General features: G+C 50.2%; 2 protein-coding genes across 5 annotated transcripts; both read left to right on the top strand.

Annotated features, from left to right (window-relative positions):
* The first annotated feature begins 240 nt into the window (after nucleotides 1-240).
* Nucleotides 241-3,716, top strand: STOML2 (stomatin like 2). The gene is made up of 10 exons (XM_047767850.1): nucleotides 241-638; nucleotides 878-1,015; nucleotides 1,450-1,549; nucleotides 1,665-1,723; nucleotides 1,815-1,916; nucleotides 2,063-2,197; nucleotides 2,357-2,501; nucleotides 2,619-2,698; nucleotides 2,930-3,058; nucleotides 3,436-3,716. The coding sequence occupies exons 1-10, from the start codon at nucleotides 594-596 to the stop codon at nucleotides 3,571-3,573; spliced, it is 1,071 nt and encodes a 356-aa protein (XP_047623806.1). The 5' UTR covers nucleotides 241-593; the 3' UTR covers nucleotides 3,574-3,716.
* Nucleotides 3,717-7,409: 3,693 nt separating this feature from the next.
* Nucleotides 7,410-15,067, top strand: PIGO (phosphatidylinositol glycan anchor biosynthesis class O). 4 transcript variants are annotated; one of them, XM_047767839.1, is made up of 11 exons: nucleotides 7,410-7,481; nucleotides 8,229-8,769; nucleotides 9,632-9,775; nucleotides 9,950-10,073; nucleotides 10,393-10,552; nucleotides 10,764-10,943; nucleotides 11,200-12,724; nucleotides 13,282-13,485; nucleotides 13,719-13,933; nucleotides 14,504-14,574; nucleotides 14,723-15,067. In XM_047767839.1, the coding sequence occupies exons 2-11, from the start codon at nucleotides 8,259-8,261 to the stop codon at nucleotides 14,982-14,984; spliced, it is 3,396 nt and encodes a 1,131-aa protein (XP_047623795.1). In that variant the 5' UTR covers nucleotides 7,410-7,481; nucleotides 8,229-8,258; the 3' UTR covers nucleotides 14,985-15,067. The 4 variants fall into 4 exon arrangements, with proteins under 4 accessions (XP_047623795.1, XP_047623798.1, XP_047623799.1 ...); XM_047767842.1 differs by having other exon boundaries at nucleotides 7,422-7,481; nucleotides 8,258-8,769; XM_047767843.1 differs by lacking the exons at nucleotides 7,410-7,481; nucleotides 13,719-13,933 and having other exon boundaries at nucleotides 7,984-8,769; nucleotides 14,723-14,878.
* Nucleotides 15,068-16,520: the final 1,453 nt, after the last annotated feature.

Here is a 16,520-nt window from a genome sequence, read left to right as displayed (position 1 = left end):
AGAAAGCTATGGTAACTTGGAAAAAGAGAGGAGGGGAAAATCTCAGTCCAATCAGCGGGCAATGTTAGGCCTAGTCACCATGACAACGGGAATGGGGTCAGTCCCCAGTGGGAGAGCTGGGTACAGCACAGCAGGACTACCAGAGAATGTCGCTATGGCAACCATGGCAACGAGTCAGCACCAAATCCCCTGGTCGCTATGGTGACGGATGGGCGCATTATAAGCTCAGAAGAGTAAACTGAGTCTCCGGTGGGGGTAAACAACTCTGTGGGAGGTTTTTCTGGGCCACATGCACGCGGAAAATAGCCTCTGTTTGGTCACGTTTCCGGGACCTTGAGCTTGATCAGCGACAAGCCGAAGAATCTTTTGCCTCCCACCGTCTTTAGAAGGTCTGCGTCTTACTAGGAACAACCTGACGCACGCTTCCGCCAGGGAACGCTGATTGGCTGAGTGTGGAAAGGGGCGGGGAAGGGAAGGCCGGAAGTACATCCGGCGGAGTGGAAATACCGGAGGAAAGGTTCAGGTCCGGACATTCAGAACGACCGCTCTGCTCCTCGTCTCTTTGGTTCCGGAGGTCGCTGTGGCCGTGGGAAATGCTGGCGCGCGCGGCGCGGGGGACTGGAGCCCTTTTGCTGAGGGTGAGTGCGAGGCATCCTTTTCTAAGGGTCAGGCCAGAAGTCACCTAGGTCTTCAGCTGGGAAGGAGCCATATTCTACGTCTAGGGAGAAAACCAGGGTCAGAGGTTGTGGTACTCATGTGAGTCCCTCTCCGAAACCCCTGAAGGGTCGCGGTTTAGGGACATGCCTCCGGGACAGGCGCCGAGAGGGGTGGGATGCCCGACCGGCTGGGTCTCTACTAATCCGTGTCTTCCCTTTAGGGCTCCGTACAGGCTTCTGGCCGTGCTCCGCGCCGCTCCTCCTCTGGATTGCCCCGAAACACCGTGGTACTATTTGTGCCCCAGCAGGAGGCCTGGGTGGTGGAGCGAATGGGCCGATTCCACCGGATCCTGGAGCCTGTGAGAACCTATTTCTGCCCACTCTGGGCCAGCCTGAATCCCAATCCCCTCACGACATGGGGGGAATGGGGTGAGATTCCCTTAAGGCTTGCCCTCAACTTTGGCTTCTGACACCCCAGGCCATTCCTGCCAGGGCCCAAACTGCTGACTGTCATACCCATCTTACCCTCTCTTCTATTTCCTAAGCAACCCACAGACCCATGTTGGAAATATCTTCTATTCACCTTCTTGGCTCCATCTTCCACTGAGAAGGCTACTATTGCCTTGGCTCTCCCTTCCATTCAGAGGACTGGTGACATTCCCTACCAGTGACACCCCAAGCCTTCTGCTTTTCTGGGCAGAATCTGTGTTGATTCTTTACCCACTCCAGGCCTAGCTTGGATCCCAATCCTACATCCCCCATCCTTCTGAGGACCTGTGACTCCTTTTCACAGGGCTTGAACATCCTCATCCCTGTGTTAGACCGGATCCGCTATGTCCAGAGTCTCAAGGAAATTGTCATCAACGTGCCTGAGCAGTCAGCTGTGACTCTTGGTGAGGGGTATACAGGGTGACACGGGTGCTCTGAGGCCATTATGATGTGGTGACAGGATAAGGAGCTTTTTGGGACCTGGAGACCTGACCCTCCTTTTCTCTCCTGCACCTGCAGACAATGTAACTCTGCAAATTGATGGAGTCCTTTACCTGCGCATCATGGACCCTTACAAGGTAGCTGTCCCCTGCTTTATTCAGCTCCTGAGTTACTCTCCTCACTAAAATCATGCCCTCAAGCTACTTACACCATCCACGCCCATTTCAGGCCAGCTATGGTGTGGAGGACCCTGAGTATGCTGTCACCCAACTAGCTCAGACAACCATGAGATCAGAGCTTGGCAAACTTTCTCTGGACAAAGTCTTCCGGGTAAGGGGATCTGAGCCAGAGTTAGCGTTTGAAAACACACATCTGGCATTTTCAGTCCTTTCCGGGGCATCAGTCCCAGGACCTTCTCAGCTTAGAACCCTGTTTGGTGGCTTGAGGCCATGAAGCTTACACCTCTCTTCCTTCAGGAGCGGGAGTCCCTGAATGCTAGCATTGTAGATGCCATCAACCAGGCTGCTGACTGCTGGGGCATCCGCTGCCTCCGTTATGAGATCAAGGATATCCATGTGCCACCCCGGGTGAAAGAGTCCATGCAGATGCAGGTGGGGGCCAGGGAGAGATGGGGAAGAGGACTTTAGGATGCTCCAGTTGCATGGGGACCTGGACTCCCTTCCCTATTGTGAAGGGAACAGTTGCAGGTCTGTGTAAGAGTTGATATTTACTCTGGTGTCTTGCCGATGGGCGTTGCTGGGCACTTCTAGGTGGAGGCAGAGCGGCGGAAACGGGCCACGGTTCTGGAGTCTGAGGGTACTCGAGAGTCGGCCATCAACGTGGCAGAGGGGAAGAAGCAGGCACAGATCCTGGCCTCCGAGGCAGAAAAGGCTGAACAAATAAATCAGGCAGCAGGTCAGCAGAGGGTATAGTATGAGGGATGAACAGGGCATGAGTCTTTGAGGGTTGGTGCTAGTACAGGAGCTTTGGGGTACCCTAACCTCATAGGTCAAGCTGTCTCTTTTCTTCCAGGAGAGGCCAGTGCAGTTCTGGCCAAAGCCAAGGCTAAAGCTGAAGCTATTCGCATTCTGGCTGCAGCTCTGACGCAACATGTAAGAGGCCCCCTGGGGGGAGTAGGAGACGGGAAGTGACAGTAAAAGAGGTTCTCTCTTATATTCTTTGGAGAAATTCCTGTCTTTTTGGTTCCATTGAGCCAGATTACATGATCTCTTGTATGGTGATCTACATATCCTCTTTCTAGGAAACTGACTTCTCTCCACTTCCTTCCTTCCCCCCCACCCTAAATCTGTGATCTCTGATTTTTATCCTCCCTGTGGCCACAGAATGGAGATGCAGCAGCCTCACTGACTGTGGCCGAGCAGTATGTCAGCGCGTTCTCTAAACTGGCCAAAGACTCCAACACTATCCTGCTGCCCTCCAACCCTGGCGATGTCACCAGTATGGTGGCTCAGGTTAGAGTGCCCCAAGGACCTGGCTCAGAGCACAGTGAGACCCTACCACCACCATCATCATTTTTACCACAGGGACCTTTAGAGTACCCTGAGACCTAGACCTCTCTTCATCCCCTGATAAGACCTCTCAAGACATCGTATTTTTTTTTTTTCTTCAGATGCCTGTATTAGTATTTTGAGGGTGACCCTGCTATGGTAGTTTATAACATTCCTAGAACTAATTCCAAAGCCAATAAGACTTAGGCTTGAGGCTGGCTGGGTTTGTGGGGGTGGGGAAGCTTACTGGCCCTGGCTCCACCTTTCTTTTAGCCATTGGTGGGTGGTGCTATGCCTTCTGTTATGTGTCCTCATGGTTCTCTCTCTGTCCCTCTCCTCAGGCCATGGGTGTGTATGGGGCCCTCACCAAAGCCCCAGTGCCAGGGCCTCAGGACTCAGTCTCCAGCAGGAGCAGCAGAGATGTCCAGGGCACAGATGCAAGTCTTGATGAGGAACTCGATCGAGTCAAGCTGAGTTAATGGAGTTGGGCTTGGTCAGGGAGGCGGGGGACAGGGAAGCAGCATTCCCAGACTCTGGCTGTAGCCTCCCTGCCAAGATTTTGGTTATTATTTTTTTATTTGAACTTTAATCATGTAATAAACTGGCCAATGGCAAAACAAAACTGTTCTCGTTGATTGGGGAGTGAAGTTGGGAAAGTCACCAATGTTTTCCTTGGATGTTCACTGCCACTCCAGTCCTGTCAGGTCTTGGGAACGGATTCCTTCGTGAACAAGAATGAACCTCATGTAAAGTGAAATCGTCCTGTCTGTCTTCAGGAGAAACTGTGGGATACAGTGGAAAGATTAAGCCACATGTCTACTGAACTGCCTGCTGGGGAGTGTAGTCCTCCCCGTTCCTAAGTGTGGAGCTGTGAATTTGAGCAGGTGTTGGATTGTTTTTGTTTGTTTGTTTGTTTTAAATGGGAAAGAGGACCGCCCTGGTAGAGTAGTACTGCTGAATGCTCAAAGGGTGCTCAGGGACTTGGGACACTCATTCATTCAAAAACAGGAGTTCCTGTTGTGGTTGAGAGGTTTAAGAACCTGACTAGTATCCATGAGGACAGAGGTTTGATCCCTGGCCTCGCTCAGTGGGTTAAGGATCCAGCGATGGCATGAGCTGTGGTGTACGTCGAAGATGAGGCTTGGACATGGTGTGGCTGTGGTGAAAGCTGGCAGCTGCACCTCTGATTAAGGCCTATGGCAGAGAAGTTGGGACCTTTGGAGCTTCTCACTGTGGCTGAAGGGTGGGGTGTTGGGGAGATGTGACAACATGTCAAGGCCCAAATCACAGGGAAATAGAGTCCCCCACTCTGAAAAGTTTGGACTTTGTCCAGGGAGGAGGGGCATGAAAGTTTTTTTTCCCTTTTCCATGAAGAATGTTAAGAAGATTAAGGCACAATAAAAAATAAATTAGGAGTTCCCGTTGTGGCGCAGTGGTTAACGAATCCGACTAGGAACCATGAGGTTGCGGGTTCGGTCCCTGCCCTTGCTCAGTGGGTTGAGGATCCGGCGTTGCCGTGAGCTGTGGTGTAGGTTGCAGACGCGGCTCGGATCCCGCATTGCTGTGGCTCTGGCGTAGGCCGGTGGCTACAGCTCCGATTCAACCCCTAGCCTGGGAATCTCCATATGCCGCGGGAGCGGCCCAAGAAATAGCAACAACAACAACAGACAAAAGACAAAAAATAAATAAATAAATAAATAAATAAATAAATAAATAAATAAATTTAAAAAAAGATTAAGGTAATAACATTAGTGTTTTAGCTAGAGCTGTCCTGCAGCAATGTAACCAGAGGATTTGAACGAGAGATGAGAGGCTGGAAGGACCATAAGAAGGCTGCCTCTGATCCTGGAGAGGGTGATGAGGCCTGAGCTGAGGTAAGGGGCTTTGAGGATATTTCAACATATTTCTGAATTAGAATTTATTCACTTAATAACTATTTATTGAATCTCAACTATACGCCAGGCACTGAGGATATAGTAATAAAATTCCCTACTCCCAATGAGCTTACATTCTATTTGGAAGGGACAAATCATCATATCAGCAGTTCCCTGATGGCTCAGTGGGATAAGGAATCAGTATTGTCACCGCTGTGTCTTGCGTTGCTGCTGTGGTACAGGTTCAGTCCCTGGCCCAGAAACTTCCACATGCCATGGACATGGCCAAAAAAAAAAAAAAAGAAAAAAGAAAAAAGAAAGATGTACAGTATTTCCGATGCTGATGAGTTGTACTATAAAGGAAATTAAAGGAAGGGAGATGGGGAATTTGAGTAGAAGGGGCTGTAACAATAAGTAGAGGGTTGCAGGAAGCCTCATTGATGTACATTTAAGCTTAGATATGGAAATTAGGGGAAGGCCATTTGGGTATCTGAGAATAAAGCTGACAGAGGAGATTGCAAATGCAAAGGTCCTGAGGCAGCTGCAGTGGACAGCAGAGTTAAGGAAGCAAAGAAGTTGCAACTAGCTAAATCAGAGAGGGAAGTGGGGAATTTGTGTTTAGGAGCTGGCCATGTAGGGCAACTACAAGAACTTAGGCTTCACTCTGATTTGAGAAACTGTTGGGGAAGTTGTTTTGTTTTTAATTGAAGTTTTTCAGATACAATTCACATACAATGCAATGCACCTGCTTAAAGTGTAAATTCAATAATTTGTAGTATATTCACAGAATTGTGCAACTGTCACAATTTAGAACATTTTCATCACTGCTCCCCCACCCCCACCCTACCACAAAAACCCTGCACCCATTAGTAGTCATTCCTCTCCCCCTAGCCTTAGACAACCACTAGTTTACTTTATGTCTGTAGATTTATTGTAAATGGAATAATATGTGCTATTTTGTTATTTATTGGCTTTTTTACTTAGCGTGTTTTTTTTTTTTTTTTTCTATTTCTTTGGGCCGCTCCCACGGCATATGGAGGTTCCCAGGCTAGGGGTCTAATCGGAGCTGTAGCCACCGGTCTATGCCAGAGCCACAGCAACGCGGGATCTGAGCTGTGTCTGCAACCTACACCACAGCTCACGGCAACGCCGGATCCTCAACCCACTGAGCAAGGGCAGGGACCGAACCCGCAACCTCATGGTTCCTAGTCGGATTCGTTAACCACTGCGCCACGACAGGAACTCCCTTAGCGTGTTTTTTAAGTTTCATTCATGTAGTGGCATGTAGCAATACTCATCTTTTTTTTTTTTTTTTTGCCAAACACTATTCTATTGTATAGATATAGCATATTTTGTTCATCCATTCATCAGTGAAGGGCATTTGTCTTGTTTCTACCTTTTGGCTATTATGATAATGCTACCATGAACCCTCGAGTGTGCAATTTTTTGTGTGAACACATGTTTTTCATTTCTCTTGGGTATAATACCTATGAGTGGAATTGCTGGGTCATATGGTAACTCTATGATTAACCTTCTGAAGAACTTGCTGGACTCTTTTCCAAAGTTGCATTTTACAATTCTAACAGCAGTGTATGAGGGTTCACATTTCTTCACACCTACGCCAATACTTGTTATTCACCTTTTTTATTACAGCCATCCTCGTGGGTCTGAGGTGGTATCTCCAGCATTCCCCTGATGGCTGATGATGTTGAGCATCTTCTTATGTGTTTATTGGTCATGCATCTATCTTTTGTGGAGAAATGTCCTTCATATCTTTGCTGATTTTAAAATTGGACTGTCTTTTTATTATTGCGTTGTAAGAATTAGTGAAAGACTTGGAGTTCCTGTAGTGGTGCAGTGGTTAAGGAATCCAACTTGGAACCATGAGGTTGCGGTCCGAGCCCTGGCCTTGCTCAGTGGGTTAAGGATCTGGCGTTGCCGTGAGCTGTGGTGTAGGTTGCAGACGGGGCTCAGATCCCGCTTTGCTGTGGCTCTGGTGTAGGCCAGCAGCTACAGCTCCAATTAGACCCCTAGCCTGGGAACCTCCATATGCCGCGGGAGCGGCACTAGAAAAGGCAAAAAAAAAAAGGCAAAAAAAATTAGTGAAAGACTAGCAGAGAATGAATAAAAACGCATCAGTTGGAGTCAGCTTGGCAAAAAGGGGGTAATAAATACTGTCCTTATTTTATAGATGAGGTAATGCCCAGTAATGACAGTGAGTGGCAGAGCTAGGACTTAAGCTAAGTTTGGTTCCAGAAGCACAGATCTTAGTCTTAACCAAGAATGGACAGTGGTTCCCAGAACTTTTTAGCTTAGTGCCTTGCCCCCAATGCTAAATTACCATAATCTCCCATCGATTCCTTCTCTGGCCAGCCCTGCGTTCCTTGCCGAACTTCCTCGGAGGCGCCAGCAGGTGGCGATGGGCATCCCTCGCGGGCTGCTCTATCCAGCGCACGCACCTCTGTGGTGCCAGGCCGCCGGCGCCGCCGCTGCCCTTCCGGGCGCCGTTTAAGGTGAGCCAGGGTCTCCCCAAACCCCCTTAAGCTGCCTTTTCCCCTTAGTAAAGAACCCTCCCACCCCGCTCACAAAGGTCGCAGTCTGGCAGGTCTAGTACCCGGGTCTGGGTGCCTAGGCGGAGGCCGGGTGGCCATCGGAGGAGGTAGAGCCATCTGGACGGTTGGTCCCGGCGAGGCCCAAACGCCTCAGAACCTCGCGCCTCTGCTCTGCTGCGCCGGAGAGCTCGCGCTTCTGGTCTCTTGGCGATCCTGGCAGTCCGGAAGCGGAGTAGGACTCCTTCCTTTCGTTCCCTCGAGCCCCGCCAGGCGGCGCCGTGAGCCTGGCCGGGATTCCCCCTGCGACTGCGAGCTTTGACCACCCCAGGGGTGTTGAAATTGGCGAGGAGAGAGGCGGAGAAACGGGCTGTCAGAAAGCAGTCTACCACTTGGAATAAGTTTCTCTCGTGGACTGTGTTTTCCATCATTAGGATCTCCTGGAGCACATGTGCAAATGCCTATGCTGCATTGCCGAAGATCCTGATTCAGGGGATTTGGGGTGGCGCCTGGAAATCAGCATTTTAAAACAGCCGCTCCAGGTCAATGCCCATAGTCTGCGCACCTCACCTTCAGAAACTCTGGTATAACTGGTGGAGAGGAACATTGGCTATGGGAGTGTTTATCTTGAGGAAGACTTCCAAGAGGAAGTAATCCTAGCTGGGCTTTGTATTGAGAGACTAGAATATCCACTGGTTCTTTGCTTTACAGTTATGAATTCCCTCCCCCGCCACCACCAGGATGCAGAAGATCTCAGTACTGCTCTTCCTGGCCTGGGTCTGCTTCCTCTTCTATGCCGGCATTGCTCTCTTCACCAGTGGCTTCCTGCTCACCCGATTGGAACTCAACAACCACAGCAGCTGCCAAGAGCCCCCAGGCCCCGTGTCCCTACCATGGGGGAGCCAAGGGGAGCCTGGGGCCTGCTGGATGGCTTCCCGATTCCCCCGGCTTGTGTTGGTGGTGATAGATGCTCTGCGATTTGACTTTGCAAAGCCCCAGTTCTCACACGTTTCTGGGGAGCCTTCTGTCTCGTTGCCCTTCCTGGGCAAACTGAGTTCCTTGCAGAGGATCCTGGAAAGTCAGCCTCACCATGCCAGGCTCTACCAATCAAAAGTTGACCCCCCAACCACCACCATGCAGCGTATCAAGGCCCTCACCACCGGCTCACTGCCAACCTTTGTTGATGCCGGCAGTAATTTTGCCAGCTATGCCATAGCAGAAGACAATCTCATTAAGCAGCTTACTAGCACAGGTTAGTCTGGGCCTCTTTGGAGGCCAGGAGTACCTTGGCGAATTTCTTCCTTAGAAGTAGCCAGAACTCTGGGTGCCCAGCTGCATGTTTAACTAGGAGTACAGAGAAGGAGAGTTACAACCCTGCATCAGGGAGTGCAGGTCCGGGCTTTGTCCTTCTGGAGTTTCTAATCTGCTTGGGGTATTGGTTTTACTTTGGGAGAGCTCTCAGTAAAGGGGCAGGGGAAAGACCCAAGAGAAGATGCGGGTCTAGGAGTTCCCTTCGTGGCTCAGTGGTTAACGAATCTGACTAGAAACCATGAGGTTGCGGGGTCGATCCCTGGCCTTGCTCAGTGGGTTAAGGATCCAGCGTTGCCATGAGCTGTGGTGTAGGTTACAGATGCGGCTCGGATCCTGTGTTGCTGTGGCTCTGGCGTAGCCGGTGGCTACAGCTCCAATTAAACCCCTAGCCTGGGAAACTCCATATGCTGCAGGAGCGGCCCAAGAAATGGCAAAAAAAAAAAAAAAAAAGATGCGGGTTTAGTATTCTCACAAGTGAGGAGAGATCAAAGGGTCCAGGCTCTGTCTACTCACTGACTGGGAAAAAGGAAGATGTACCAGGAAAAACAGAAAAACAGATATCCAGGGATTGAGAACTAGCACAGCTTTTTGTAGGAATAAGGAATAAGTGGTCTGGGTGGTACATGGTTATCAGGGCAAGCTTCCTGGCAGAAAATTTTAGGCCTTGAAGGATAAAGAGTTGTTGGATGGACCTGCTGTGACTTAGTGCATGGTTTGGATTCTGATAGATCTGTAAAAGGTCCCTCCTCTTCCCCGTCCCCTGACTTCTGCTCCGGCTATGACTCACTCTTGTGTCTTTGTAGGAAGGCGTGTGGTCTTCATGGGAGATGAAACTTGGAATGATCTTTTTCCTGGAGCTTTCTCCCAAGCTTTCTTCTTCCCATCATTTGATGTCCGAGACCTGCACACAGTGGACAATGGTATCCTGGAACGTCTCTACCCAACCAGTGAGCATGGGGCCAGAGATAGGCCTAAAACTAGGAGCTGGGGAGGGCTGCTTCAGTCCACAAATTCTATGTGCAATGGCCTGGGCTTGTGTTCCTGAACGTAGGAGCATCAGAACCTAGGTCGAGTTGAGGAGTGAGCCTTAGTCCCCTGTGCTCACGTTCTCTCTTCTACAGTGGACAGTGGTGAATGGGATGTGCTGATTATTCACTTCCTGGGTGTGGATCACTGTGGCCACAAGCATGGACCTCACCATCCTGAAATGGCCAAGAAACTTAGCCAAATGGACCAAGTGATCCAGTGAGTGTGGATGTTGGCTGGGGGTGGGGATGGGTTTGTGAATGAGAATGTCATGGTATGTAGTCCCAAGCAAGAGAAAAAAAAAAAAATCTTATTTAGAGCCTCTTTCCTAGCTGAATTATGTCTTCTCTCGGCCTTTTTCTGAAGCTAGGGGCCCCGTTCATTTTGAGTAACCCAGTGTGTGGTTTGGGTCATGACCAAAGAGGTGTCATTTTGCCAGAGATATAGGTCCTTCTAATGGAAGTTCTGGCTGGGGCTGAATGGGGCCCTCAGAAAAATCTTTATCCATCTCTACTCCTGACACATTTCTTGGCCCCAGGGGACTTGTGGAGCATCTGGAGAATGACACACTGCTGGTGGTGACTGGGGACCATGGGATGACCACGAATGGGAACCATGGAGGAGACAGTGAGCTGGAGAACTCGGCTGCACTTTTTTTGTATAGTCCCACAGCCCTCTTTCCCAGTGCCCCACCCGAGGTGAGGCCTGAGATGTGCTTTGTGTGGTTTCCTGCTGTTCAGCCCACATCATGATCAGAGTATCCTTGTGGATCCCTCCAATTTAAGCCCCCAGGTTCATGACCCTGGGCACCCCCCATTCTTATTTCCTACCTAGGCCCCTACACCTTCCATCCCAGACACTGACCTCAGCTCTTTGGTGAACCCGTTGACCCCTGTCTTTGTTCTTTAGGAGCCAGAGGTGATCCCTCAAATCAGCCTTGTGCCTACACTGGCCCTGCTGCTGGGCCTGCCCATCCCATTTGGGAACATCGGGGAGGTAATAGCTGAGGTGTTCTCAGAGGTCGAAGACTCTCAGCCTCACTTCTCTGCTCTGGCCCAAGCCTCAGCTCTCCATCTCAATGCCCAGCAGGTAGGTAATGGGCTAGGCTCCTAGGCAACAGAGTTAGGTTGGGCATGGGAGAAGCATAATGACCCACTCTCTTGTCCTTTGTTCAGTCTTAATCCCACATTCCATAGCCATGTCCTCCCTCTGGATGAAGTTTGGGTCCCGGGCAGAGTTTGGGTCCCTGATTTCCAGATACCCCCCTTTGGTGATACCTATCCTTGCCTCTGTCCCAATTTACGTCTCTAAGCTTTAACCCTTGGTCTCTGATCTTTTCTGCCAGGTGTCCCGTTTTCTTCACACCTACTCAGCTGTTGCTCAGGATCTCCAAATTAAGGAGCTTCATCGGCTGCAGAACCTCTTCTCCAAGGCTTCTGCTGACTACCAGCAGCTTCTGCAGAGCCCTCAGGGGGCTGAGGCAGCACTGCAGACTGTGATTACTGAGCTGCAGCAGTTCCTGCGGGGAGTTCGGGCCATGTGCATTGAGTCTTGGGCTCGTTTTTCTCTGGTCCGCATGGCAGGGGGTGCTGCTCTCTTGGCTGCTACCTGCTTTCTCTGCCTACTGGTATCCCAGTGGGCAGCATCCCCGGGTTTCTCTTTCCATCCTCTCTCAATCCCCATGGCCTGGGGTCTGATTGGGGCCATAGTGTGTGCTGGATTCCTAGCAGCTACTGGATTGAAGCTGGATTTAGTGGTTCTAGGGGCCATGGCTGCAGTGGGCTCACTCCTGCCTTGTCTGTGGAAAGTCTGGATTGGCTGGGGATCCAAGAGGCCCCTGGCAGCCCTCCTTCCCATGCCTGAGCCTGTCCTGTTACTCCTGCTCATTCGCTTTGCTGGTTTCTTCTCTGACAGCTTTGTTATAGCTGAGGCCAGGGCCGCCCCCTTCCTTTTGGTCTCACTCATCTTGCTCCTGGTTGCCCAACTTCACTGGGAGGGCAAGCTCCTGCCACCTAAGCTAGTCACAGTACCCCGTTTTGGCTTTTTGACCCCAACAGGCCCCCCACAGCACAATGGCTTGCATGCCCTGGGGCTTGGAGGTGGGTTGCTTTTATGTATAAGGCTAGCTGGGCTTTTTCACCGCTGCCCTGAAGAGACACCTGCTTGTAGCTCCTCACCCTGGCTGAGTCCCCTGGCGTCCATGGTGGGTGGTCGAGCCAAGAATTTGTGGTATGGAGCTTGTGTGGGGGCGCTGGTGGCCCTGTTAGCCGCTGTGCGCCTGTGGCTTCGCCGCTATGGTAATCTCAAGAGCCCTGAGCCCCCTGTGCTCTTTGTGCGCTGGGGGCTGCCCCTAATGGTACTCGGCACTGCTGCCTACTGGGCACTGGCATCGGGGGCAGATGAAGCACCCCCTCGTCTCCGGGCCCTGGTTGCTGGGGCATCAGTTATGTTGCCTAGGGCTGTGGCAGGGTTGGCGGCTTCAGGGCTCATGCTGCTGCTCTGGAGGCCTGTGACGGTGTTGGTGAAAGCTTCGACGGGCGCTCCAAGGACCAGGACTATCCTCACTCCCTTCTCAGGCCCCCCCACATCTCAGGCTGACCTGGATTACGTGGTTCCTCAAATCTACCGACATATGCAGGAGGAGTTCCGGGGCCGACTAGAGAGAACCAAATCTCAGGGCCCCCTGACAGTGGCTGCCTATCAGTTGGGGAGCGTCTACTCAGTGGCTGTGGTCACGGCCCTCACCTTCTTGGCCTTCCCACTTCTGCTATTGCATGCAGAGCGCATTAGCCTTGTGTTCCTGCTTCTGTTTCTGCAGAGCTTCCTTCTCCTGCATCTGCTTGCTGCTGGGATACCCATCACCACCCCTGGTAAATACATATCTCAGCCCTGATTCATCCAAGGACAGTAGTGATGTGAGTTCGGCCCCTCTAAATTTTCGGGGATGTGTTGCTCCTCAGGTTCTTCACCTTGACACGGGGTCTCAGGCCCCAACAGTTGAGAGGGCCTTTCTGATGTCCTCTCTCTTATCTGCTGTAGCCAAGCTAATTGATCCCTACCATTGGCTTCCGAGGCCAGCAGGATTCATGGAGGAGGGAGACAAGCAGTAATCCAAGACTCAATTCATGTGGAAATGCTGCATCCTTATGAGGCATTTCCTGATTTTCCAGTGTTAAGAGTGGTGAATTGCGAGTATTTGATGTCATAGAGAGCTGTGTGTGTGTGAGAGAGAAAGGTTGACTGCAGATTAGAGCATCGGGGCTTTGTGCCATGGAAGGAATTAGAATAACAGAATGTTGACTATTAGAAGTTCGGGGTGATGGGCGTGCATGTATGTAAGAGAATTAGCACTGAAGCAATAGGTGTGTACAATATTGGGGCAGGGGGTGATGGACAAGACTGTAAAGAGGCATATCTCTTCTCCCAGGTCCTTTTACTGTGCCATGGCAGGCAGTCTCTGCTTGGGCCTTCATGGCCACACAGACCTTCTATTCCACGGGCCACCAGCCTGTCTTTCCAGCCATCCATTGGCATGCAGCCTTCGTGGGAGTCTCAGAGGGTCCTGGCTTTACCTGGCTGTCTGCTTTGCTGGTGGGATCCAACACCTTTGCCTCCCATCTCCTCTTTGCAGGTACTTCCACCTTCTTCCCTGGCTTCCATTGTTTACTCTGGCTTTGTAGAAGGAAAGGAAACCCCTGGATTTGAGCGGGGTGTGTGTGTGGGGGGGAATGTGATTTTGTTAGATCTTTGGCACACCTTGGCCTATTGCTAATTGGAGGTTGAACCACTTAAGGTAGTTGGGGGCCAGGGTGGCCTGGTCCCTGGGTCCTCCATTGATTCTAGCCCTGCCTTCCCCCGAGGCAGTAGGTTGCCCATTGCTCCTGCTCTGGCCCTTTTTGTGTGAGAGTCAAGGGCCCCGGAAGAGGCGGCAGCCCCCAGGGAATGAAGCTGAGGCCACAGTCAGGCCTGAGGAGGAGGAGGAGCCATTGATGGAGATGCGGCTCCGGGATGCGCCTCACCACTTCAATGCAGCGCTGCTGCAGCTGGGCCTCAAGTACTTCTTTGTCCTTGGTATTCAGGTGGGTGCAGGAGAGAGATCCTAGAGTTAGTGATGTCACATTTTTTCTTTCATACTTTGCCAAAACTCTAGGAAGGAGCCTTGACTGAGGTATAGATAAATGAAGTGGTTGCCAAAGGCCAGTGGTCTCAAATGGCAGAATCTGGGTCTCCTTCATCCTAGTCTTGGATTATTTCCTCTCTGCAAGCTAGATCTGGACCCTGATGCTTGCATTGGGGATTTCTCCATTAATGGACAGGCTGGAAAAGCTGAGGATTCTTTCCCAAGCTGTGATGATGGATCCGCCTTTCCTTCAGAGGCAGAAGGTGTGACTCTGAAATTTCCTCCATCCTGGAGGCCAAGCCTGAGTGTCAGCAGCACAGATGAATAGTGCTTGCCCAAGATCACGCAGCACGTCATGATGGAGCCAGGAAAAGAATTAGGTCTCCTAACTCCAAGCCCAGGATTTTTTTCACTCACATGCACTACTTTCCTCCCCTCACATTCTTCATATGGGTCTATGGCAACTCTCTATTTGATCTGCCTCCTCCTCCCCTTCCTGAATAACTTGATTCCTCCTCTCTTCCTTTAGATTCTGGCCAGTGCCTTGGCAGCCTCCATCCTCCGCAGGCATCTCATGGTCTGGAAGGTGTTTGCCCCCAAGTGAGTGAGTTTGTTTCCCAAGTATCGGTGTGGGAGAGGGTGAAGCTTGGAGCAAACAACGAACATCCAGAGTGGACAAGGTTTTGTCTCACAGGGAAGAGGATCTAGAGTTACTGGGGCATCTGGGATTCTCCACCTTTCTTTGCAGGTTCATTTTTGAGGCCATGGGCTTCATTGTGAGCAGCGTGGGACTTTGCCTGGGCATAGCTTTGGTGATGCGAGTGGATGGTGCTGTGAGCTCTTGGTTCAGGCAGTTAGTTCTGTCCCACCAGAGAGCTGGAGAACAATCTAACCTGGTCTATACGGGTGCTGGATCATCTGCAAGAGAGGCTCAGTCATACCTCTTACCGTCATGTAGCCAGGAGCTACTGGTATCTGGGACTTCATCATTTTGTAACTCAAAATCATAGTGGGGCCTAATCCCTGACTCCTGCTCTGGATATCTGAGGGACTGGGGGGCTGTCTCCTAAGCAGAATAAAATAACAATGTAAATATGTGTGTCTGAGGTGTAGGGGAGCCCCCACTGTCCTGTAGGGGGTACTGTGGGGGAGGGGGAGTGTCAGTCTCCCCTCTCCCAGGCACAGATGGGATCAGTCATCTTATGCAGACCTCGCTGTACCAGAGAACCTTTGGGAAGTGGTTACTGTTGTCAGAGTTCACTTCTCCCACCTCTTCCTGAATTACTACTATTATTCGACCTACCATTTTCCTTTGCCAGGCAATATATTTTATTGAATTTTTTCGTTTTGGCCAGTAACAGAGGTGCCTGAAAAGACAAGCCCAGGCATCATGGAACACATAGACTTACATTGTCTCAGGCCCCAGTAGTAATGTGTCTCCTTCTCAACTGTGTCCTTTCACTTTGTTTTATTTATTTATTTATTTATTTATTTAGTCTTTTTAGGGCCTCATTTGTGGCATATGGAGGTTCTCAGGCTAGGGGTTGAATCAGAGCTGTAGCTGCTGTCCTATGCCACAGCCACAGCAACACAGGATCCCAGCCGCATCTGTGACCTCCACCACAGCTCACTGAGCAAGGCCAGGGATCACACCTGTGTCCTCACGGATGCTAGTCAGGTTCATTTCCAATGAACCATGGCGGGAACTCCTCCTTTCACTTTAGAATACCCTTTGCCTTTCACTTCTGTGGAGGCTTCCCTAGTTTCCCAACCTTTTATCAGACCTACTTGCCCATCTAACAGTGTTCCACTTTGTCCCAGTGACCTCTGACTTGAAGCCAAAACTGTATGAATCTAACGTTCCACTCGCATGTCTCCTGTGCCTTCCATCTACCTCACTACTTCTTTGTTACGTTGAAGCGCTGGTATGAAATCCTCATGGAAACGTCCATCAAAGGAATGGGGAATACGTACTGAGAAGAAAGGTCAGGACTAGGGTTTGAGGTTCGAGGGGGCCCAAGACAGGAGGAGATGAGACTACTGAAAGAAAGAAAAGATAAGCGATGAGCTATATGATTTGCAAATAATTTCTCCCACTTTGTGATGACTTTAAATTTTCTTTTATTTCCTCTTAATTGAGGTATAGTTGACATCTTTGAATTTCCTTTGCCCCCCCAGCTTTGTGAGATATAGTTGGCATACATCACTGGATAAGTTTAAGGTGTACTGCCTAATGCTTTGACTTACATCATTGAATTTTCTTTTCTTTTTTTTTTTCAGTTCTCTTCAAATTATTTTATTTATTTATTTTTAATTGTTATTTCCCCAATACATTTTTTTTTCTACTGTACAGCATGGTGACTCAGTTACACATACATGTACACATTCTATTTTTGCATATTATGCTGCATCATACCTGACTAGATACAGTTCCCAGTGCTACACAGCAGGATCTCATTGCACATCTTTGAATTTTCTTGATGCTATCTTTGTAGCACAAGAGTTTTTACTTTTAGTGAGATCCAGCTTATCCATTTTGAGTTGAC

Source organism: Phacochoerus africanus, chromosome 2, assembly GCF_016906955.1.
Source record: "Phacochoerus africanus isolate WHEZ1 chromosome 2, ROS_Pafr_v1, whole genome shotgun sequence".
NCBI lineage: Eukaryota > Metazoa > Chordata > Mammalia > Artiodactyla > Suidae > Phacochoerus > Phacochoerus africanus.
Note: the sequence above shows the minus strand (reverse complement) of the source record. Positions and strands in the feature narration are given on the sequence as shown.